The 24018-nt window shown below is 42.0% G+C and overlaps 2 protein-coding genes across 4 annotated transcripts in view; one reads left to right on the forward strand and one right to left on the reverse strand.

Moving 5' to 3' along the window:
• The window catches only part of si:ch211-180a12.2 (uncharacterized), a 62551-nt gene that overhangs the window by 1797 nt on the left and 36736 nt on the right, over nucleotides 1-24018 (reverse strand). The window contains exons 1-11 of one of the 3 annotated variants that reach the window (XM_028566916.1): nucleotides 17513-17542; nucleotides 16895-17021; nucleotides 6936-7262; nucleotides 5511-5804; nucleotides 4791-5096; nucleotides 4431-4541; nucleotides 3511-3672; nucleotides 1260-1490; nucleotides 1114-1164; nucleotides 765-1019; nucleotides 126-473 (exon numbers count right to left, since the gene is read on the reverse strand). In XM_028566916.1, coding sequence (XP_028422717.1) covers nucleotides 126-473; nucleotides 765-1019; nucleotides 1114-1164; nucleotides 1260-1490; nucleotides 3511-3672; nucleotides 4431-4541; nucleotides 4791-5096; nucleotides 5511-5804; nucleotides 6936-7262; nucleotides 16895-16994 — 2185 coding nt within the window. In that variant the 5' untranslated portion in view covers nucleotides 16995-17021; nucleotides 17513-17542. Of the gene's footprint in view, nucleotides 1-125; nucleotides 474-764; nucleotides 1020-1113; nucleotides 1165-1259; nucleotides 1491-3510; nucleotides 3673-4430; nucleotides 4542-4790; nucleotides 5097-5510; nucleotides 5805-6935; nucleotides 7263-14889; nucleotides 15105-15503; nucleotides 15736-16894; nucleotides 17022-17512; nucleotides 17543-24018 lie in introns of those variants that run through there. The other 2 variants (XM_028566918.1, XM_028566917.1) reach the window with 2 other exon arrangements.
• Nucleotides 14125-23199, forward strand: LOC114547644 (chymotrypsin-like protease CTRL-1). The gene is made up of 6 exons (XM_028566919.1): nucleotides 14125-14196; nucleotides 19026-19040; nucleotides 19186-19354; nucleotides 20663-20931; nucleotides 22213-22361; nucleotides 22528-23199. Exons 1-6 carry the CDS (start codon nucleotides 14139-14141, stop codon nucleotides 22996-22998), a joined length of 1131 nt encoding a protein of 376 aa, XP_028422720.1. The 5' UTR covers nucleotides 14125-14138; the 3' UTR covers nucleotides 22999-23199.

Here is a 24018-nt window from a genome sequence, read left to right on the forward strand (position 1 = left end):
AAGGGAATACAAACGGAAAGTGTAAGTGAATGAAAAAGAATAAAAGCAGTTTTTTTTCCTGATGAGTTTAGATAAGGATAACATTCAAAGTTGTTGACAGTAAAAGTGCCTATAAAAATTCATACCAACGTCAACATTTCTCCAGTGTTTCTCAATAGGCTCGTGTAGGGAACAGTGCTCGACTCTACAAATAATCCCTCCTCCTCTCTCCTTTTTCTCCTTATTTGTTGGCCTTCTCTTCAGAGTGGCTGTGGCCCTGTAGAGTCTGGGCTGAGTCTGTATGGGGCCCCACATCTCTCCTCCCACTATCACCTCCTCCTCTCGGTCATCTTGCTCTCCCCCCCTGAGCTTCAGCCAGGTGACTGATACGTTCGGGGGGTAGAAATCTGTGATTTCACATCCAAGGATCAAAGTCTTCTCTGGGGAAGAAGTGGAGCCAACGATTTCGGACACACACGGCCTCTTGATGAACCCTATTTGGGATGAAGTGGAGATTTAAGCTTTAATTTTTCAAAGATTATTTTTTGGGCATTTTCAGGCCTTTATTGACAGGACAGCTGAAAAAAGGAAAGGGGAGAGAGAGGGGGGGGAATGACATGCAGCAAAGGGCTGCAGGTTGGAGTCGAACCCCGGGCCCACTGTGTCGAGGAGTAAACCTCCTCTATATATGGCCGCCTGCTCTACCAACTGAGCTATCCGGGCACCCTAAGCTTTAATTTTTTAACTGTATCATACATTTTATGCCATTTCTTCCACTCTCTTACCTCTGGTCTCACGGGTAACTGGCTGCTTCAGGGCGATGTGGTGGACACTGACCCACACTTTCGTGCCTCCCTTTTCCAGTTCACTCCGAGGCAGTTTACACTGGCTGAAGGCTGAAAAGACTCCTTCAGAATTGGGTCTAGGGGAGGACGAGGCCTGGGAGGCGACAGGGCTCAGCTCACTCCCCTGGCAGAACCAGCGGAAGGTAATGACGTCCGGATGGAAATGTGATGCCTGGACAGTCATGCTGATGACATCTGGATGACAGAGATTGCAGGGATGTAGCCTCTCACAACCAGGACTGTTTTACATGTACTGAACTACAACACATGGATAAACTGTTTACCTTACCAGAGTCACCTGGTGTCTCTGCCAGCTGGATTTCTGATACTTCTGGAGCAGCTAAAAGACAAAGTTTACAGAAATGTCCATTCCATAAATTGTGGAAATCATAGAAAAGCAGAGGCCAAGTAAATAAGTAAAAAAAAATTTCTTACACAAGATTGTAAACTTCTCTGACACCCTCTCCACCACGATCTTATCTTTGCCCATGTAGGACACCTGACACTTAAACACCGCCCCCTTGTGGATTGAAATCTGGGGGATGAAGGTGAGTGAGGATATCAGCTGTTGAGTGCCACTTCCAGATGAGTACAGCGGCCCCAGAGTGTGCAGCTTGTAGTAACCCGTCTCGCCTCTGGAGGGGAGCAGAGGGCCTTTCTCTGATGCTGGGGAGGTGAGAGTTAGACCATAGGGCAGATGGATGGTGGTTAGGGGGTTATAGAGGCAGTTAAAGTTAGTTTTGGAGGTTCCTATATGTGTAAGGTTGTACATTGTTAGCAGAATTAAGTGTAAAAGAGAAAACATGGTATGTTAAAGGAGTAGTTGCAATACATTTCATGTGACATTATTCACTTTAATATATTATTTAGACATGAATCCAAACACATTTTTTGTTTCTTCTATTCAATAACCCTTTAAGATCCTGTTTTCCCCTTTTATTTTTCATTAGGTAGCTTTAAAAAAAATAGTTGGACAGCCACCAGGTAGCTTAGCATAAATACTGGAAACGGGGAAACAGGTAGCCTGGCTTTCTCCAAAGGTTAAAAAACTCCACATACCAGCATGTCTAAAAAAGCCAACCCGGTCTCACTCAAAAGCATACAAATAACACGGGTTTACAAACGTGCAATGTGTACGCCAAAGTAAAATTGTGCGTACAGTAGATACGTGGAGCGCTCCAATTACAGTAAGGAAGACCGGTGCGTTTTATATGCACTAGGCTCGCGTCGCCATGTTGTGTGTTATCGCGAGAATAGCATCACACACACAAAAAAAGAAAAAATGGTTGGGTTTAGGAAAAGAATGCAGAGAAAGGCTTTAGTAACAAAAAAGTCACAAAAACACGCTAATAAACGGTTGGGTTTAGGGAAGAAACATTGGGGAAGGCTTAACAAAAAAAACAAAACATAAGAAAGTCACAAAAACACGGCACATAACCACTAAAACACGCTAATACACGGCTTAACAAAAAAGGCTGAAAAAAGGCTGAAAATTGCCACACGCGGTCCCGCGTCCCAAACGCAGCGGTCTCCATTACTGTAATTGGAGCGCTCCACGTATCTACTGTACGCACAATTTTACTTTGGCGTACACATTGCACGTATTCTCAAAGTGTAAACCTGTGTTATTTGTATGCTTTTGATTGAGAGTGGGCTCAAAAAAGCGCACTAATGAAACAGGTTGTACCAGTTTTGTTTAATCCGTCTCATCTGGTTGTATGGCAACCTCATGGTTGACAACACAACACCACGAAGTTACAGTCCACGGCCAATATAAAAAATATAGTCTCATAACTCCAACATAAAACCTGTGTGTTGTTTCCTGCATTGTTTTTTGCACTGATTCAACAAATAAGATTTAAAAAAAAAAAAGGTGTATTAGTGAGCTGTCGATTTAGCTGCTGACAGTATCTTCATATTTACCGCACAGGCATGTGAGTGGTATTGATCATCGCCATTTCACTCGGAAAGACAGCGAACAAGCGTATTTCCCAAAATGTTGAACTAATATTACTATTACTAAGGTTGGGAAAATGATCTTTTCCCACACCGTGTGACAGTAATCATACATAGGCTACACACTTTTAGCCTTGTGAGACCATCCTGATCTCGCAAGCTTCAGTTTTCTACTCGCAGATCAGTCTGGCATCTTGAGATAGAGAAAATTTGGAGCCGTTCGCCAAATGACCGACCAATCAGTGTTGGTTTTGAGGCGGGTTTAGGTGTGACGCAACGAGAAGTGACTGTTCAGTCTAAACAACATAGCAGCTTCCACGGATAAGATGAGCGTAGCTATCGCGCAATTCTTATCCAAATTAGAAAGTATTCCTTTATTGAAATCAGAGCAAAAAAAAGGCACTGGACGTTTTTCTTGGAGGAAAAGATGTTTTTGCTCTTCTCCCGACTTGTTTCGGCAAGAGTTTGATCTGATTGGTTGATTTGGCATGTCTATCACCAACATAGGTGGTGATAGACAGATGGTTTATCCAATCAGCTAACCAGTATTTTCGCCCCTTCCCAAAAGTTCTCCAACGGAAAGTTCCCAGGTGGATATGCTGAGCAAATGCGAAGCAATCCATCTGGCAGAGTCAGGTTAACACACTTTGTGATCTCTAGAATTCTGCCAAACTGTGTCAGACAGGGTCAAAGAAGTATTCCCCAGTAGTCGCTGGTTACTTGCTCCTACCTGTGAGTGAAGTGTCAGAGATAGGGGTGTCATTGAGAAACCATGCTGTCTGGACTCGGTCCACCCTCTGGCCCTCAATGCTCATTGTCACCCTGCCCTTTTGACCAACAATCACACGTGGAGGGAGAATGATCCCTGATACATTCAGAGACTTCTTTTTCTCTGAGTGAGGGGAAAAAGAATGGAGATAAATAAGTCAGTAAGAGAAAATAGGAGCTGGGGAGGCAGCTGTTCTTCAATAATTACAGGATTTGCTGTCAACAATCACAATTTTACGGAAGAGGATTAGGACCACATGTGAAAAGATTTACAAGTATTTGAGTTCTGAGTTTAAAGTCAGAATTCTGACTTCAGAATTCTGACTTTAAAAGTTTAAAGTCAGAATTCTGACTTTAAACTCAGAACTCAAATACATTTTTTCACGTGGCCTAATCCTCCTCCGTACAATTGTGCATTTCAATCCACAGCATGCATTCCTCATACCCTGCTAAACCAGTTGCTCCTGAAACCCATTGCGTCTATGTGCTTCCAGTCTAACATGGTAGTATTTTGGAAATGTGATATGCATATGCTAGTTCGGAGTTACTTGAATTAAGGACAGAGGCATTGTTGCATTTTCCTGGTATTTTCCCAACATGGCGGTAAGGACCCCCACATGGAGTCCAAAGATACATTTGAGCAGTCAGAAGATGATTCTGTTACCTCAAAGTATGTTAATTTCAGTTATATCATTTCTTTAATATTTTCCTTTGTTTTGTGAAGAACTCAAGACTTTTTTCCTCTCTAAGCCACCAAAGGCCACAACGGCAAGTAAAAAAAAACCCCATCTCTCTCCATGCTATGGCCATATTGAGGGTCTCCTATAGACTTTGCTTTATTTAAGGGGTTACAGTGGCATCTACTACTGTCCTTTGACTCACCATCCCTTCTTCTCCAAGAAACGCCAAAGCAGAGCAGGACGACCAGTACCAGAGATATACACATCAAAGCCACAGATGCTTTGGCTGATTTAGTCAACACTGGAGCCTCAGCTATGAGGAAACAGAGTGAGAAAATTGTAAACCGTGCCAGTATCAAGAACAGAACAAAATAGTTGCAAACAATTGTGTGGTTATTAGGCCGCCAGGTTTTTTTGTTTTGTTCTTTGTAGTTCTCAGACTTTGTTCCAAGCCTCTAGTTTCAGGGGATTGTACAGTACGTCAAACCATCATTCAAAGTGAAAAAATATATTGAAAAAAAATATATGTCTCCGTTCTACTAAAGTCTTGTCAAATATATACCTTGAGGGTCCAGTTTCTCGAGGTACGCTGAGCCACTGACAGGGTGCACTACCCCAGGTTGGTTTACTGTACATTCCACCTTCCCACCTTGCTCCCTCTGCTCAGGGCTCAAAGTATAATAGTGCCTGGTTCTGTAAGTCCCATCTGGGTTCAGCTCAGTGGCGGGGGGCTGAGGGAGGACTGTGCTGTTTTGAAGCCAAGACACAGATACTTCCTCTGGGTAGAAACTCTCCACGTCACAGTAAAGAGTGAGAGGAATGTTGTTGGCGTGTGAAAGTACTGCAGCAAGTCTAACAGAAGGAAGGTCTGAGGAGAGACAAAGAAAACCTTTTAAGCAGTTGTTCCCACAGTTTCTACTGAAATGACTGACAGAAGTAGCTATTCCAGTTCTACGGCCGAAAGCCTACACATTCTGCCGCAGGCTAAAAACACATCTATTTCCTCTCCACCTTGGTTAATAAAACAAACAAACCGTACAGTTGCACTTTTGTTTGGTTCTTTGTAGTTTGGCTAATTTAAAGCTAATGCACTGTAATTGCACTTACTTCTTGTTGTCTGGAGTTTGTACCTTCAAGGTTAAAAGCCCTTAATTGGAAGTCACTTTGGATAAAAGCATCAGCTAAATGACATGCAATGTAATTCACATGAAGTACAAATATGAGTCATTGTGGTCATTGGGCAAATGTACAAGGTCAATCAATGTGTCTTTGTGTCACTCACAGGTAATATTGAGTTGGAAATCCAGCTCTTGATAGCTGCCATAGTGTGACACTTTGCAGCCAAAGGTCACGTTCTGGTCCTCGCGGGAAGGGTAGAAGGTCAGGTTGCCCACAGCCATGTAGTACCCATCTGGAGTCTGTTCACCTTCAATGTGGTAAGGAGGTTGAATCACTTGTCCATCTCTGGTCCAGGAGAAAGAAACAGGAGGAGGGTAGAAACCATCTGCATGGCATGTAAAGTGGCTCTCTGTTTCTAACACCACCCACTGCTGAGGGATGGATAGAGTGGGGGAAGCTAAAAGGAGAAGTAAAAGAAATTGAGAAAAAAAAAAAAAAAAAAAAGAGGATCAAAATGTTCAGCTTTGTACCTGCTTTTATTATTTCTACTTTCTACTAGATCATGTTTACATGCTTTAATGTTCAAAAAACACATTAAGTTTATCATACTGTCTGTCTGAAACGCTCCGTTTTAGTGCCTGTCTCTTTAAGCCCCTCTCCCAACAAAGCCCAGTCTGCTCTGATTGGTCAGCGTTTCCGGGTCTTCCGCATGTGCTCTCAGAGTCTCAGCACTGTCATTGCAGCCAAGAATGACTGTAAAGGCACTGTAGCGACACTTCCTACCTATATCACATTCTTACTCCCATCTCGTAAAATACGGACGCTTGGTCAGGTGCCTTTGTCGTTGTTATTGACGCTAAAAGTCTCTTTTAGTGTCAGATAACGTGCTTTAACTAAACACGCTTGGTTGGGACTATTGGCATCCCTTTTGACGCAGTTCGGTTAAGGAAAAGCTTGTGGGTTGTCTTACGTTTTCGTGACTCGCAGGAAGAACGGGATGGTTGAGTTTAGGGAAAGGTTGTGGGCGGGCTTACGCTTCACGTGACACGCGGGAATAACGGGCCGGTTAAACAAGAAAGCGGCTTTCGTGACACGTGGCAATAACGGGACGGTTAAAGACACAAACCCCGGTCTCCTGGGTGAAAGTTCTATGTTTGACCTATCCACCACTAACCTCCCTACGCGGAATTTCCCCCTTATGTACTACTCGAGTAGATGCTGCTCTCCCCGGTACGTTCTACAAACATGCCGAAGGGTGCTTTTTTCGTCGAAAAAGCTTCAGACGCTGACAGCCACTGTCCAAACGGCCATATTTTACGAGTTCGGAGTGAGAACGGGTTGCCTATATATAGTATAGTTGTGACATCACAACCGCATGGAAGTCCTGAAAGCTCGTTTTAAGGCACAGTTTCTGAATGCGGGCTGTGTGCATTTCTCTGTAGATTGAGCGTTTTGATACTTTCACAGTATTTATAGAGCACCTCGACCTGCTTGACAATTAAAAAAAAAAAGACATGGAAATGTCACTTTTTACAATATGGGACCTTTAAATGTCAAATCAAACCTCGACAACTGGACAAAGACATACCGAGGATACTGAATGTAACGTTGCTGGAGTGCAGCATTGTGGAGTTGTAGCTGACTGTGCATTCATACTGCCCCTGAAGGTCGAGACTGGCTCTGAGGACAGTCAGTGAAAAGTCCCCGTTGATGAAATCAGTGGTGTCCCAACTGAAGCCTTCCTTTATTTGAGTTGCCGCTTCTCTGAATGAGGCGATGTCAGAGCCGTTACTTATCCAGCTGACTTTGATGAGAGACTTGTGTATTTTGTCCCCCTTTACAGAAAGAGCGAACGTCACATTGCAGGGAAGAGTTGCATTTGTATTCGGGCTGGCCTGTATTTCACTTGGAGACACTGTAAGCAGAGAAAGAAAGTTTAGATGGAGTGAAAAAAAGAGCCTTTTCTGAACAGCACTTTGTTTCTTACTGCAACACATGGGGGTTCTGTAAGATGTAAAATGTGAGTATTTGGTTAATGATTGAGTCAGATCTTCAACTGAAGTTTTAATTTATGTCAAAACAGGAATGTATTTTATAACCTGAGTCAAGCTAACTTATAACACCACAGCTAGTAATGTATAGCAATCATTGAGTGACTCTTGCGAAGCAATTTCGTCACAAACACCATAATCCTCTCAATTTTAATCCATGAGCAATAAAACCCTACCTTTGTTCAGTTAAATAAACTCAAGAGTTTTTCTTCCACAGTTTTACTTTTAAGTCTGATGTGACCAGTAGCTAATGTTAGCTAACATTAGCAAACGTATACTGCTGTATAACTGACATTCTTCTGACTTCTCTGCTTTTGCTAGTAAAAAATGTTTAAACAGATAACAGACTGACATTCCAGTGGTTTTATCACAAAAGTAATACAAGACGTAAACACACGGTGCAAATGAGTAATCTTATTGCCTCTTGTAGCAACAAGGCTATAGCTCCCTTTAAGCCTGACATTTTATTTTTAAATAAAATATAATAACAGCCTAAGAACAATACAGGCATATAACAATACACCTGCAACAAGAAATGTCTAAGTCTGGGCAACGAGAACTCATCCAGGTTGTTTTTAACATTTCAAAAATCTAATGAGAAGGGATAGAGGAATTTTATGTCGAGAGTTTGAGTTTTATGACATTCTCTGCTTCACATTCTCTCTTTTCACCCCTAACCATAAATCAGTAAACTCAGTATCCCTACCTAAATCAATGTAAATAGAAAGCCTTTTAATCTGGTCTGACCACCCAATCAGATTAATTAGTAACTAGTAATAAATACTTGGCAGGTATTGAGTCAAGCAATGGAAAGGTTTATGTTGCACCTTGTGTTAAGTGTGATAGATGGGCTGATCATAGCAGGTTGACAGGAAAGAAAAGAATGAGAATTAAAAAAAAATATGACCAATGCTCTACTTTGGTGTTTATTTCTGGCTACAAAAGTACAATAAGTCTAAACCATTTAACAGCAAAGATCATCCTTATCCACCAACGAAGCAACACCTGTTCGACCTGTGGTCCGTATAGGTCAATGGTTAGAATCATTAAAGTAATTTAAAACTTTCAGGTCAATTCAGAGCACTTGCGTTTAAATTTGGAAGAAATAATGGTCTGATAATAAGAACATACTTTCCACTACTTGTAACCACGGTCATTATCATATCCACATCACCTTGACATGATAACAGTTAAGGTCTACAGAGAGGAGTGCCATATTGTATGTAAGAGTGATTTCACTTCTAAATAATGACTTAGCTTTGGCCATTTTTCTCAGTGCATGTGAATTATTAGACTGTGGGGCTGACATTTTACATTGCAATATCACTTGTCATATGTCAGCATGTATTGTTATAGTATTTAAGAGCAGTTTAGTAAAACAAACACATTTACATGAGCAGTTGTGGCAGATTTGGCCGAATCCAATCACATCCGACAAATCACTGCACTTCATGTGAATGTCTTGTAAATCCAATATTAGCATAAAGCAGTCCTATTCACTTTATGTATTATAATATAGCCCATACCTAATACACTGTATACATGATGCTCTGATACTCGTACTGGTCCTAACATACACTGAAGTTTACATGTTGACGCTGAATGTCTGAACATGACATCTGTACTTTTACACTTATTTTAACTCGCAGTAAACCACTAAAAGATCTAAACAAACTAATGATTTACATTGGGACTATTAACTGAAAAACATGCCAGTTACAAGCCTTCAAATCCAGAGTCCATCTGAGACAGCTCAGCGTCAATATTTCCAATTACACCTGGTCAGCTCAAACTTGTGCAAACGTAGTCATTAGGTAAAGAAACAACAATGTAGTCTTTGTAACCGGCCTGCGAGTATAATGGCACAATACTCACCATGCTTTACGAGAGTCAGAAGGACGACACAGACGAGGACTTTACACCGCATAGCCAGGCTTGTCTTAAGACCAAGTTCTTATCATCTGGCCCTTTTGCCGTTTTATATAGTGCAATGAGGTGACAGGGGGCGGGTTTGTCCTGCCAGACGGTAAATAAGAAATATTGTCCCTGGGATTCAGTGAAAGGAGGCCCTTGATATGTGTATGTCCTCTTAAATAAACGAGCCCTAGAGGACTGATAGAGCGAGGAGAAGGAGGGAGATGTGCAGGGACCCACAAGTGGGCAAATAGGTCGCTTAAAATTCCGACGGGCCTCTGGCCAAGATTTTGGGGCTACTTTACATTGGTGCAGTGTTGCCATGAACAAACCGAGAGGGTGATCCCACTGAGCTTATGTGGGCAAACACTCAGGCGAGACTAAAACTCTTTTCTTTTGGGGAAAAGTTAGTGTGGTGTTGAATTTGGAGAAGAGAAAAAAAAAAAAAAAAAAAAAAAAAAAAAAAGAGGATAAAAACAGAAGAATGGTTGTTTTTCCCCCTCTGTACAGGCCGTCTATCTTGTAGTCGATCACCGCCTCTGATTTAGGTTAATTTTTAGCCTGAACAAGTGCCTGATCTTTGAAGGAGGTGTTGTCCGTTTCATCCCCCTCTGAATATTCATTAACTTGATTTTGCTTTTTAAATAGTTTGACAGCACTTTATTAATTGGTCCTTTCACACATCAGCCATTGAACATTTGTTTTTTTTAGAGCTCACACAGGACATCTGTATTTTTTCTTCCACCCTGCTTTACTTTAGATAAAAACCAAAGTGAGACTTTAAAGTGATTGAAAAAGGTGAATAATGTGTTCCCTTTCCCTATTTGTGTTAGGTACTTTGTGCTCCGATTCGTCATGTTTTCACTTTTTTCTGACACTCGTTCCTTCTAAAATCTGGTCAAAAGATTGAGTGCACTTCACGAGGGTTGGAGAAGAGGAGGGATATCAATCAATTTGTCACATGAAATGTATAAGGTACAATTCCAATAAAATGTAGTCCCATCAGCTCCTTCAACCTGTGCTTGATTCATCATGAAGCAGAATGTGGCCGTCAGATTGGCACACAGAAAAAGGGTCACCCGGTTGAACGGCACTCCAATATCAAGCCAAGTCTTGGCGAAAGGACACCACAGCTCCAGACATCCCACTGGAACAGACACAAACACAGAGGCCACCCAGCTCACCGTCCGACGCCTGCACACTGGTTAGCATGACGCCCAGCAGAGAAGCCGCACTAAGTGTATATTTCCTCCATGCTTGCCTTGGTGCCCTTTCTGATGTAGATATGGGCACAGAGATGGTCTTGCTTGTCCACGTAGTCGGATCGTAGCCATAGGTGGTAGCTGATGGCCATCTTCACCTTTTCCTTATGCGTTTACTCTTGAAAAAAGTTGATTGAACAGACTAGCAGAGTCAGCAGGAGATTTGTAAGTTGATTTCCCAATCCTGATGAGCGACTCAGTGTCATGAGATGGCCGCAGAGATGGTCTTGCTAGCTTGTGCTCATCTCCTTTTTTCCGGTTTACTCCAGGTTCCGCCATCCATTCCGACATACCCCCACAACGACATTGACGTCTAGCTAATTTTCGGAGTGGCGGCACTTCCATTGTTTTCAAACGTCCCACCACTCAGACAATTTTTGTTTCCATTAGGGTTAGGGAATAGCAGCACGTCGGAATAGCGGCATGTCGGACTGGCAGCATGTAACCGTTTACGCCGATGTTTACATTTGAAAATTTGACCGGCCAGCTGGCTGGCTAGCCCAGGCTAGCAGAGTCAGGGGGAGTTTAGTTTAGCAGAGTCAGCAGTAGACTGGCAAGTTGATTTCCCGATCCTGGTGAGCGACTCAAAGCCACATGTCATCACCGTCCAACATCAACCACATAAAGCAACTAATATTTGTAAAATATTAAAGCTGACGGAAAGGTGACTGCAGAGGTCCGCGCCTTCTACCACAAACATGAGGGTTTGACGGAGTACACGCAAGCTGATGGAAGGAATTAAATAACTGTAGACTTTTTATGATCGTCGTGCCTTAAATCAACATGTTTTTTTCTTGAAGTCGAGAACCATGTAGCAATTTATCTGCATAAAAACATTGCTGGATTTTGTGCTCAATAGTCAAAATTGACAAAAATGTATATGATTTGAGGGAGTGTGAGATTAGATAAGCATGTCCTTTACATTTTGCAATGTATACATTGTCAAGGTGCACTAGGACGCAGTGTTACACACTATTAAGTCCTGGAAACGGTAGTTTCATCAGAGCATTTTTTTTGCAAAGCAACTTTATTTATATAGCACATTTCAGCAACAAGGCAATTCTAAGTCCGTCCATCCATCTTTGTCCGCTTATCCGGTGTCGGGTCGCGGGGGGAGCAGCTCCAGCAGGGGACCCCAAACTTCCCTTTCCCGAGCAACATTAACCAGCTCCGACTGGGGGATCCCGAGGCGTTCCCAGGCCAGGTTGGAGATATAATCCCTCCACCTAGTCCTGGGTCTTCCCCGAGGCCTCCTCCCAGCTGGACGTGCCTGGAACACCTCCCTAGGGAGGCGTCCAGGGGGCATCCTTACCAGATGCCCAAACCACCTCAACTGGCTCTTTTCGACACAAAGGAGCAGCGGCTCTACTCCGAGCTCCTCACGGATGACCGAGCTTCTCACCCTATCTCTAAGGGAGACGCCAGCCACCCTCCTGAAGAAACCCATTTCGGCCGCTTGTACCCTGGATCTCGTTCTTTCGGTCATGACCCAGCCTTCATGACCATAGGTGAGGGTAGGAACGAAAACTGACGGTAGATCGAGAGCTTTGCCTTCTGGCTAAGCTCTCTCTTTTCGTCCCCAACGGTGCGATAGATTGAATGCAATACCGCACCCGCTGCGCCCGATTCTCCGACCAATCTCCCGCCCATTGTCCCCTCACTCGCGAACAAAACCCCAAGGTACTTGAACTCCTTCACTTGGGGTAAGGACTCATTCCCTACCTGGAGAAGGCATTCCATCGGTTTCCTGCTGAGAACCATGGCCTCAGATTTAGAGGTGCTGATCCTCATCCCAACCGCTTCACACTCGGTTGCGAACCGATCCAGTGAGTGCTGAGGGTCGCAGGCCGATGATGCCATCAGGACCACATCATCTGCAAAGAGCAGCGATGAGATCCCCAGCCCACCAAACTGCAACCCCTCCCCACCCCGACTACGCCTCGATATCCTGTCCATAAATATTACAAACAGGATTGGTGACAAAGCGCAGCCCTGGCGGAGGCCAACCCTCACCTGAAACGAGTCCGACTTACTACCGAGAACCCGGACACAGCTCTCACTTTGGTCATACAGAGATTGGATGGCCCTGAGTAGAGACCCCCTCACCCCATACTCCCGCAGCACCTCCCACAGTATCTCCCGGGGGACCCGGTCATACGCCTTCTCCAAATCCACAAACCACATGTAGACCGGTTGGGCATACTCCCAGGCTCCCTCCAGGATCCTTGCGAGAGTGAAGAGCTGGTCCGTTGTTCCACGACCAGGACGGAATCCGCATTGTTCCTCCTCAACCCGAGGTTCGACTATTCTAAGTGCTTTATTAAATAGCAGTTAAAACAATTAAAAATATTAATTAAAGACTATATAAAATAAAAAACAAGCTAAAAAGAACAACATACATGGTATGGTTTAACATACAGGAATTGAAGTTACAGTGCAGTGTAAGAAATTAACAATTATAATTAAATTTAATTTGTCACATGAAATCGTACCATAAAACGCAGCTTCAAAACAGAAAAGTTTTCAGCCACAATTTAAAAGAACTAATAGTTGCTGTGGACCTGCAGTTTTCTGGAAGTTTGTGCGGTTATGCGGTGCAGAAGATCAACACCAGTCTCATTTGCCCGAAAAATATGAAACCAGTTAGCTTGGCATAAAGACTGGAAACAGCTTGGCATTATGCCAAAAATAGCAGGAACAAGGAACACCAAATTATATACCGGTAAATACCAAAACAATGCACACACCCACAGGTCTGGGGACCAGTTTGACATAATGCATTAGCCCCTCACCCTAACCAAAAATAAATGAAACCAGTAATCCTACAACCAAATCTTAACCCTCAAAGAACAATTTAAACTTGTGGGGACCACACACCCAGGTCTGGCCAAACAGCTTCACAGCTAATAAAACAGAAAAGGTTTCAGCCTCAATTTAAAAAGAACTAATAGTTTGGATGCCTTGAGTTTGTATGAAAGAAACAGCTTTTTCTCAAAACTTTGCCAGGAACAGGAACAAGGAACACCAAATTATATACCGGTAAATACCAAAACAATGCACACACCCACAGGTTTGTGGCACTCTTTGTGGGGACCAGTCATTGACATAATGCATTAGCCCCTCACCCTAACCATCACAACTAAATGCCTAACCTTAACCCTTACCATAACCTAACTATAACCTAATTCTATCCCTAATCCTACAACCAAATCTTAACCCTCAAAGAACAATTTAAACTTGTGGGGACCACACACCCAGGTCTGACCCTGCCAACACAGCTTCACAGCTAATAAAACAGAAAAGGTTTCAGCCTCAATTTAAAAGAACTAATAGTTGCAGTGGACCTGCAGTTTTCTTGGAGTTTGTATGAAGACTGGAAACAGCTTTTTCTCAAAACTTTGCCAGCCATTATGCCAAAAAGAGCAGGAACAAGGAACACCAAATATACTGTATATAACACACACACACACACACCCCCCTAGGGAGGGGTCACTGTACTTATTAGATAAAAGCTAAATCAGCACGACTCTGCGCTTACTGAAGACAAGAAGTTTGTGACGGCACATGATGGCAGCCTGGACTGGATGGATACTGCTGATGTGTGCGGTCCTCACTGGGCAAGGTGAGTTTTTACGCTGAGTTACCAGTTTACTCTCAAACCAATACAGCCTCTTTTTTAAAGTTTTTGTTAACAGTCTTATGGCGTTTTTCCCATTACATGGTACCAGTGGCGGCTGGTGATAATTATTTTTGGTGGTGGGTGGGTGGGTGGGGGGCAAATGAATACAAAGCAGTACTTTGAAACTGGGCAAAACAACCAGCAAAACTTTATTTAAACAACTATGTATTTAAAAAGAGCTTTCAAGATTCAAGTTACAAACATAAGATAGTGACTCACTGAGTTTTTTTTAACTCACAACAGAGTAACTTGACTTAACTGTAGGGTTATTTTTTTTCCTGTCTTCATTTAACTCGTAGCTTGGTCATGAAACAAATTGCACCCATGACCAGTACTACTTTAAAACTTGAGATTATGCAAAATAATCTTTTACCAGAAGTCTAGCATGGCTAAACTAAATGATTCAGTATGGTAATCAAAATCAGTTTGGTAGATAGGCCAATTAGGCCAATTAGGTTCAAACCCAATGTACTCAAACCACAACTTAAATATCAAAAACCTGACAAAGAAAATAAAAATATAAAACCAAATTAACCAAAAACAGATCTTTTATTTCATAGAGATAACCAGGGGAATACTAAATCAGTCTGTTTGTTCAACCTTGTTTCATTAGTTTGAGTGCACTCAAGTTCCTACCACCACCCTTAGTAGGTAAAACTGTCCATCTGGCTCCTCAGAGAATAGAGTAGGGGAACGACGTGAAAATCCTGTGAGTAGTGGAGATGATGGCGAAGGTCTAGTGAGCGGTAAGAAGATGGTGGTGATGAAGATGAAACCCAGGAGGCAGTATGACGGCGGTGACTTGAGCAGCACAGTTCTGTCTCCCAGTAGAGTCTCACCAAAAAAACAGCCTGCACAAAACGTGAAGAATAATCACTCAGTTGTCCATCGTAACAGTTCACTTGTGTTTCTCCTCAAGATACAACACATTCTTACATACTACACATTTTAACCACATTTCACTTAAACATTTTAGCTTAAACTCAATGTTATTTGTCCATCTTAATTGACTAGCTTATAGAAAACATAGCAGTCACAACTAAAGGACGGAAAATACATACGTGTCTAGCTGAATTAACCAACAGCTAAGTTAAAAATTTTAAACTATTTCAATATTAACCATACCCTTTTATCAGGTTAGTAGTTAATTCCGACTGGCTTTAAAACACAAATCAAGCAACAATTCTCAAGGTTATCAACACCGATAGTAGTAATTTGCTGTTAGCTAGGTAGCAGCTAAGATTACTCACCGGAATATTCAATTCACACGCCGTTTGGACGGGGTCGTCAGCTCTACGACGTTGTATAACTTCTCATTCACGAATCTCTCCTTGTTTATTGTTGCTAGTTTCCTACTTTAATCAAAGTGGTTAGACCATTTCAGCAACACAAGAGCTACCTGCTGGCGCTACTATTGTGTCCACCTTCTCTCTCCAGTAGCGGCCGGGGGAAGAGTTGAATGACAGGTGTTGAGAACCAATCAGATTGGATAAAATGACATGTCTCCAATTCTGATTCGCCAGGGACGCAGCGAGGTGCGTCCGGAGGAGAATTTTTAAGAAACCAATTAGAGACCAGCTTCAGGTCACATGCTGGCCGAAAGTTTAAGGACTCACATACACATCGGGCGTTTCCCAATCTGTGTTCTTCTATTGACTTGTGTTCCTGTGTCCCTGTGAAACGTCATCTCGTGTTGCCATTTGGCCGGCGTCCCTGCAGCCCTATGCTGCAGCCAAGAAACCGGAGGAAACATATTGAAACATAGAAAATAGTTAACCGATTAAAGCCAGTTTGTATTAAATGCTGAGGCTCTTACTACCAGTTATGAGTAAACTATTTTATTTTTCATTTTTTATTTCATTTTTATATCATTTTTGTATACATTTATATTTATGGAATTTTGATGGGGGCGGCACCCCAGCTCCCTCTATTGACAAGCCGCCACTGCATGGTACCTACTCAACTCGCCTCGACTCTACTCGCCTTGATCATAGACAGTATATAATGGACCAATAGACCCTGTTGCTCTGGACGGAGACCAGTGAAGGCTATTAGAAGCACTTTTCCGGTGATGGCCAGCTTTACTGCGCAGCCTCCAACTGAGAGAATGTGACGTGAGCAACGTGTCTGAAAGTTGTAAGTCTTCTGGTAGCTGTGCCAAGAGAAATCTCAATCATTCCCAATCTTACAGATACGGAGAGTGTAGGTGGATGTAAGGAGATAACATGGGCACAGGCTAATTATTGCTAACTAACATGCTAGTTAACATTAGTAATTAAACCTAAACAGCTCATGTAAGTCGAAACCGCCTGCGAGCTTCTCCTGTACTATACGGTAATTCCTCTACTATGCGACAGTAAGTCACTTGGTTATGACACAATCGTTAGCTTATATTTACAAAAACGTCTGCTACGGAGCCATAACGTGAGGTACAAGGTAATGAAGCCTTTTTATACATTGTCGTGTTTCTTTGGAACTAAACAACGGACAAATAGAGTCTTCAAACATTTCTGATGTAAAGTTATTCGCAGTCAAGTGACGTAAAAAAAAAATGGCGGTCAGCGGAATGCTAACAGGAGGTGATGGCCAGTTAGCAACAAAATGGCGCCATAGATGGCTCGAGTTCTGAAGCGAAGCTTACCCCCTTGGCCTTCATGCACTGTGCGTCCGTTTTCCATTGCAGATTTTAATACGGCCTCAGTGTGGCTGGTCGTCATAGCGGCGCCGTAGTAAACTGCCATGACCCGTTCTCTTAATACATGCGTGACCTAACGTGACACACAGAACGTCGAAGGTGTGTTGTTGTTGCCACAGCCAGAAGACACATTTTGTTTCAAATGAAGCTAGAGGCAGCTAAAAAACCCACAGCTGGCTAAACTATTTGAAAATGGCGGGTTTGTTCAGGACACCCCCTCGGTTACTTTCACGTCACCTTTTGGTAGGCTATCGCCTCAGCTCGTTTGGAACCTTGACTATGGTGGTAAAAAAAAAAAAAAAAAAAGTACCTGTTAGCAGGTACCAGGCACTTTTTTTCGTAATGGAAAACCAAAAAAGGCAAGTAGCTCTACTTGCAGATTTTCCATTACAAAAAAAGAAAACCGATGCAATCTCCAATATTACTGGTGAAATGGTATTAAACATAATCTATTTCATTTAGGTGCAATCCTGCGGGTGAAAAAGTACTAGGTACTGAGGCTGCACAGTCATTAACAGAATTATAATTCATAATCTTTTATTTCAAAGGGTTTACATCATTTACCTGCAATCCTGTGGAACTCCTTTTTAATGGCTCTTACTGGTTGGTGTCCGGGGAACGCTACAAAAACATTTAAAAAACGTTTTAGTGCAAGTCACACTCTTCTGATAGCGCTTTGTTACAGTGGCTTTACTAATATGCTCCGCATCACCAATGTTGTAAAGAAAACTGGGGCCTCAATATCATTTCCTGATATATGTGAGAAGTAATACAGCTTCTTCATCAATGGGATCGTCAACAAAAGGAAATGCCATGTTTTGAGAAAAAATAAATTTTATAGACAGCCTAACACACATAATACACCAACCCTGGTTTTTTTTTATTCATGCAGATAACAAACTGCACTAAAATGTGCCAATACAGACAAATGAATGAATGAATGAGGAAATGAAAGATCGCTGTGTCAGAGGGAGGAGACTGAGAGAAACTCTAGGTTTATTGAAGAAAACCTGCTTCCGACCAGGTTAGGTTCACAGACTCAGTTACCATAGTAACAGAGTCGGAGGTTAGGTTACCTCTCTTTCTGAAACAGGCTGGAGTTACCCCTCTCTCTCAGGTTTGATTAACCTCCCTTTCTGAAACAGAAAACCCAGAGTTTCCCTCATCTTAGGGTTAATAAACTCAGTTTTCACTAAACCTGCTTTTCGGAAACGGACCCCCTGGACTGGAGTGTAACAATGTTACTGTTCACTGAACGTGAGGTAACGTGGTCAGGTAACCCAGGTCTGACCCTGCCAAAGAGGTAGTCTGTTTCCTGTAACTTTGTATAAAACCTGGTCAGAAACTTACTCTGGTCAGAGTGAATTATACATCTTCTTGTGAACTTCTGTCTCCTGACTGTGCAGTGAATAAAACTCATCTGAACCAGCCACAAAATTGGACCTGAAAGTGAACTTTTTCTTCCACATTACCAACAAACATCAATATTATTCATAGTCACTGCAAAAAACAACAAACCTCTAAACATTTAGACTGAGAATCAGATTGTCAATTTTGTGCTTTTTTTGGGGACCTTTATCCAGAAAAATCTTGGGGTGGGGACAGTCCATCTTGACACTTTTTTCCGTTATGAATAGTAAAAAAAAAACTGGATTCAAAATATTAAATAAAACACTCCACTAGTAACCCTGGGGAAGCCTCTGAGCTACAGTCTTCAGCAATTAAGACAAATCAATTTGGTTACCAAAAACCTTGAGAAACAAAAACATCAACTCATTTGGAATTTTGGCCATGAGATTTCAATCTTTAGTTTTACCAGGAGCGTGAGAGTATACTCTTCTGACCACATCTGGAATTATTTAACTGTACACTGATGTCAAACTTGCCTTCTATATTATAGCACAAATTAAATGTCAGCATTTCATTTGCATGGCAGAGATCAAATAAAGTTCCACATCAAGTCAAAGTTTCCTTTGTTTTTGTATCCTGTTCATGGAAAGCTTTGTTAGGTCTAACAACATTAAACACACAAACACTGAGTCATACAGATGTCACCAACTCTTTCTCTTTCCTACAGGGTCAAAGGCTCAGGGTAAGCACAGTCCTATGTCATATATTCCAGAGATGCACTGTAACAATGAACACAACTACAAATGAAAAACACTTTTAGCTTCACACATGATACAGCCTCAATTAACGTCATGTGTATTGACACACAAATGTCTTTGCTCTGTCAGATTGTGGGCTGGCACCTCTGAACACAAGGATAGTGGGTGGTGAGAATGCCACAGCTGGGGCATGGCCCTGGCAGGTTAGCATGCACATTAATTTTGCAGCGATTCACATCTGTGGCGGGACCCTCATCAGTGACCAGTGGGTACTCACAGCAGCCAGCTGCATCATATTGTAAGTGCTCCTGCATCTGTTGCCTTACTGAACTCTGTGATGGAAAACCCTATGGTTAAGAACAAAGTCACTCTTCACTATTAGCTAAAAAAACAATTGGTAGCCATTGCCTGGTTTACGTCAGCATTACAGGAATCTAACTTAACAGTAGAATTGGTTTTCTGGGGCTACAATGCACATAAAAAACACATACATGGATTAGCCATGTCTATAATAGTATTCCAAAGAGCTGTGTTAACTGAGGTAAAACAGACTCTGGTAAACCTACACCAGAGTCCATAAGTGAAAAGAGTAAAACACATAACAGTTACTTTCACCAACAGTAATTTGACATGTTAGTTTAGAATGTTGTATTAGGAACAATTCAGACCATTAACCTGTATTGGTTAGCTTACTTAGCTGTAACATGCTTGCAGAAAAACTAAATTCTACAAAATCAGCAACAATAACAAAATAACTTTAATAATAAAAAGAGTGCGGATAGATAATGCTCCAACAAGGACAACTGTGGTTACTAGCTAATACAACACCCAACTGAAAGATTAGACTACCTGACCAAATTAACAGCATGTTGCTGTGACTGTTTTTGATCCCTTCAGGTCCTGAGGTTTGATCCAATTTCTGCACAGAGCAACCCATGGCAATTTAAGTCTGATCCAACCTGAAATTTATTTCTTTTTTTTTATTAATTTCAGGTTTATTTGGCAGGGACAATACACACTAATAATACGTAAAAGTAAAATGGGCCAGAATTAGCCTGGAGGCTATTTTACATCCGCTGTCCCTGGACTGGTGGTAAGAGGTCACCCTAAAGTTAAATAAAACGATTAGGCTATCAATAATAACATACAGATGTGGCCCTATACAACAAAAGTCGATTATACTAATGCTAACAGACAATTACATAAAAACAAGAACAGTTGGGTGAGATCAACACAATTAAACACATAGCTGAACTGTCTGACCAGACAAACAGGGCACAATAACAAAGACATACATGGTGGACATGCACAAAAACAACATTGCTGGGACGATAACAAGCAACAAAAATTTTTTTCCTGACTATACAATAGTGAAAAAGACACAGGCTGAGTACAAAAACACAGACAGACAGACAGAGCAGGGAAGACCAGGTGTACGAGTAGAGTGATAGGGAACGGTCTCTTGCTTTGCTTTTATTTTTAGCAGTCTGCTTTTACTGAATTGAGAAACTGACATTTACTGATACACCACAAGTTTAGTTCTGATAAAACTTGATGCAACCTGTTAGTTTTCTTCACAATTAGTCTTTTTTTTTAATTCATCCAGAAACTTTCCTAGTGTATGGATTCTCTACTTCGGAAGAAAGACTCAGTCTGGCCCCAATGTTCATGAGGTGAACCGCACCGTGTCCCAGATCATCATCCACCCTGACTACAACAATGTTCCGGTCAACAACGACATTGCCCTAATGAAGCTCAGCAGCCCTGTCAATTTCACTGACTACATCAGACCTGTCTGCCTGGCAAGTAACTTCAGCCAGTTTTACAACTCCACCCCCTGCTGGGCCACTGGCTGGGGCAGACTTGGAAAGGATGGTGAGTATTGGCATCACAACCCAAGAAAGTAACCGCTAATCATCATGTTAACATTACATTGTGACTGTTGTTTATCTCCAAATCGAAATTACTGTCTGCCTGTAACACTGTTAAGAACACTCTTTCCATGAAGCTGTTTTTTTTAGCTTTGACATAACGATCTCTCATGTTTTTCCACACTCTTCAGCAAAATGTGTTTAACTAAAAGCGCAGCTCTCCAGGTTACAAAAATTCAGAGCTGCACAACCATGCGCCGCGACAGCTTTGGAGCCTTTGCGCTGAAAACGACACATTATTATGAATCCAACCTAACATCTAGGAATGTCCCGACAGGTCGTCGTTGCAAATGAGAAGTTGTTCTCAATCGACTTACCTGGATAAATAAAATAAAAGGGTAGCCGATTAGTCAGGGGATAGGACCTGAACCATAGACTGTATAATGTTAATGGACAGAGCACGTGTGATGTCACCCATTGGTTTGTGGAGATCTGCTATGAGTCGTCGAGTTTCCCGTTACAGGCGCAGGCATCCTGGTTGCGGATGTGACGATTTTAGACAAGAGGGAGGAAGGAGGGAGGAGCCCTTACACTCTACATTACGTTACACACTTTCACTGGCAATCACATCATAGCCACTCCCTAAAACCCCCCCGCTTTATTGCATATTGTAAAATCAACAAGACCATCATTCTGTATTGCAGAAGACTTAAACTAGCGTTTGAGACCATAAACTCATTATGAAAATGTTTAGTGAGGTGATAAATCAAGTTTGAAGTGGATCACTTTCTCATAGACTTCTACAGAAATCGACCACGTTTTGCAACCGCACGTGTTGCCCACTGCTGGAATTCAGATAGAATGCAGGTTTAAGGCACTTCTGTATTTGCAGCACTTCGCCGAACCGGATGCTTTGTCCATTAATATAATACAGTTTATGACCTGAACAAAATCTGGTTACTTTACCTTGCGTAAGCACGGACGCCTAGCCAATAGTAGTGTGTGAATGCTATTGAAGGTCGGGTCTTGCCTAGAAGTTGTGTGGGTTCCATAACGCAGAAACAACAGCCGTGGTGACGTCATTTTATGGCGCGCGCACCTCACTCCCGGACCACCGCAGCTACCATAAATTAAGCTTTACAGAGCTGCTAGACACACACACACACACACGCGCACACGCACACGGCTTTGATCAACAAATGTTTTTGACAAGAGATACGCTGCAAAATTAGTCGCAAAACTTTGCAACAAAAGTAAAAACTATGTCCTTCCCTCTCTCCCACAGAGCCCCTAGCAGCCTTTGACTCACTGCAGGAGGTTCAGATTCCTGTCATTGGAGAAAAGCAGTGCAGTTGCGACTACCTCCCAATACAAGGAATAAACATCACTGACAAAATGATTTGTGCAGGACAAAAGAACAAAGGAGCATGCCAGGTTAAAATAACAAATTGTTGTAATATTTGAAGCAGCTGTACTGAATACTTTTGATTTGTTTTTCTTCTAAAGATGTTATTGTCCGTGAGAATGTGCCAGGCTAGATAAGACTACAAGAGTCTCATTTTGCAGCCTTAATTAACCGTTTTTGTCTCTCCCTTTTCAGGGGGATGGCGGTGGACCTTTGCAATGCAAACAGTCCACAATGTGGATCCAGGCTGGCATTGGCAGTTTTCTAATACCTTGTGCTCTAGATGGTTTTCCTGATGGTTACGCCCGAGTGTCTGAGTTCCAGACTTGGATCATGGATCAAGTGATGGGCGCAAATGTTCACTTTGTGACATTCAGATCCAGTGGCACCGACCAGGACAACAGCTTTGTGTGTCGCAGCTCCGTCCCTGGAAATGCAACCACAGCAGCTCCAAATGCAACTTCCACAGCAGCTCCAAACACAACATCCACAGCAGCTCCAAACACAACATCCACAGCAGCTCCAAACACAACATCCACAGCAGCTCCAAACACAACATCCACAGCAGCTCCAAATACAACTTCCACACCATCAACTGTTGCAACTGAACTTACAATGGTTGTCATCTTAGTGACACTGTTCCTGCAGCACATTGTAGCGCCATAGCACAGGTTTCAACTTACAATTTCTTCTTCTGTTGTTTTGGGATATCTTGTCTTGAAAATAATTTTAGATTATATTTATAACATGATGATTCTAGCGGAGTTTGTTTGGTGAAAGTGTCACCACACTGTAGCTTTGAAGCATGGTTTTGTCTTTGTTGTAACATTTCTTTGAATGTCCTATTTTAATGCAACACAAACTTCATTTAACATATATCTTCTCTGTAATACCAATCATTTTTCAGAAATAATGTAAGTAAATAAACCTTAGACAATAATCATCTGTTTGTCTTTATCGGTCACAATGGATTAAAATAAAAGACTCCAAATCTAAAATCAAGATCTGATAAAGAAATAAATGACTTTAGTCTGAATTGGTGGTATTGGTATTACCAGTGTTGGGAGTAACTGGAAAGCGTTACAGTAAGCTACATCGGTTGATTGAGATGTAACAGTTACATGCATGATCATGGTGGTTAAGGATGACACACTGGGCGTTTCTCAATACCAAGAATGCAAAGTATGGACTTGTGTTCTTGGGGAGAACGTTCTTGCTGGTTGTTCTTGGAAGAATAAACTCGCAAGTTCACAAGCACAGAAAACGCTGTTAACAGTTTGAGACGATGCATTCTTCCTGTTATTGCTCAACACCCCCAGCACAGAGGCTACCTGCAAGGCTCCAAAATACCAGCTAGAAATAAAAACCACAACAATATAACCACTTTGTATTAAAACAATCTCCGGACAAGAAAACCTCATAATGCTACAACTATTGCAATAATATTGAAAAATAAAACAAATTGAGCTTTAATTTTATTGTTTATGGTTTAGCTCAAACACCCCCTAACTTATTCAAAAGAGTGGAACGCAATCCCTACTATTATTAGCATATAAGTTTAAGTCAGTTTAAATTAAACAAATAAATAGGCATATGCACTGGTGTGTCCTATGTGTTCCTATTAGTGTTATGTGGAATTATCATTTCTATATTATTGTAGTGCACTGTATATGCCCAGGGAGATGG

This window comes from Perca flavescens, chromosome 21 (genome assembly GCF_004354835.1).
Source record: "Perca flavescens isolate YP-PL-M2 chromosome 21, PFLA_1.0, whole genome shotgun sequence".
Classification (NCBI taxonomy): Eukaryota; Metazoa; Chordata; class Actinopteri; order Perciformes; family Percidae; genus Perca; species Perca flavescens.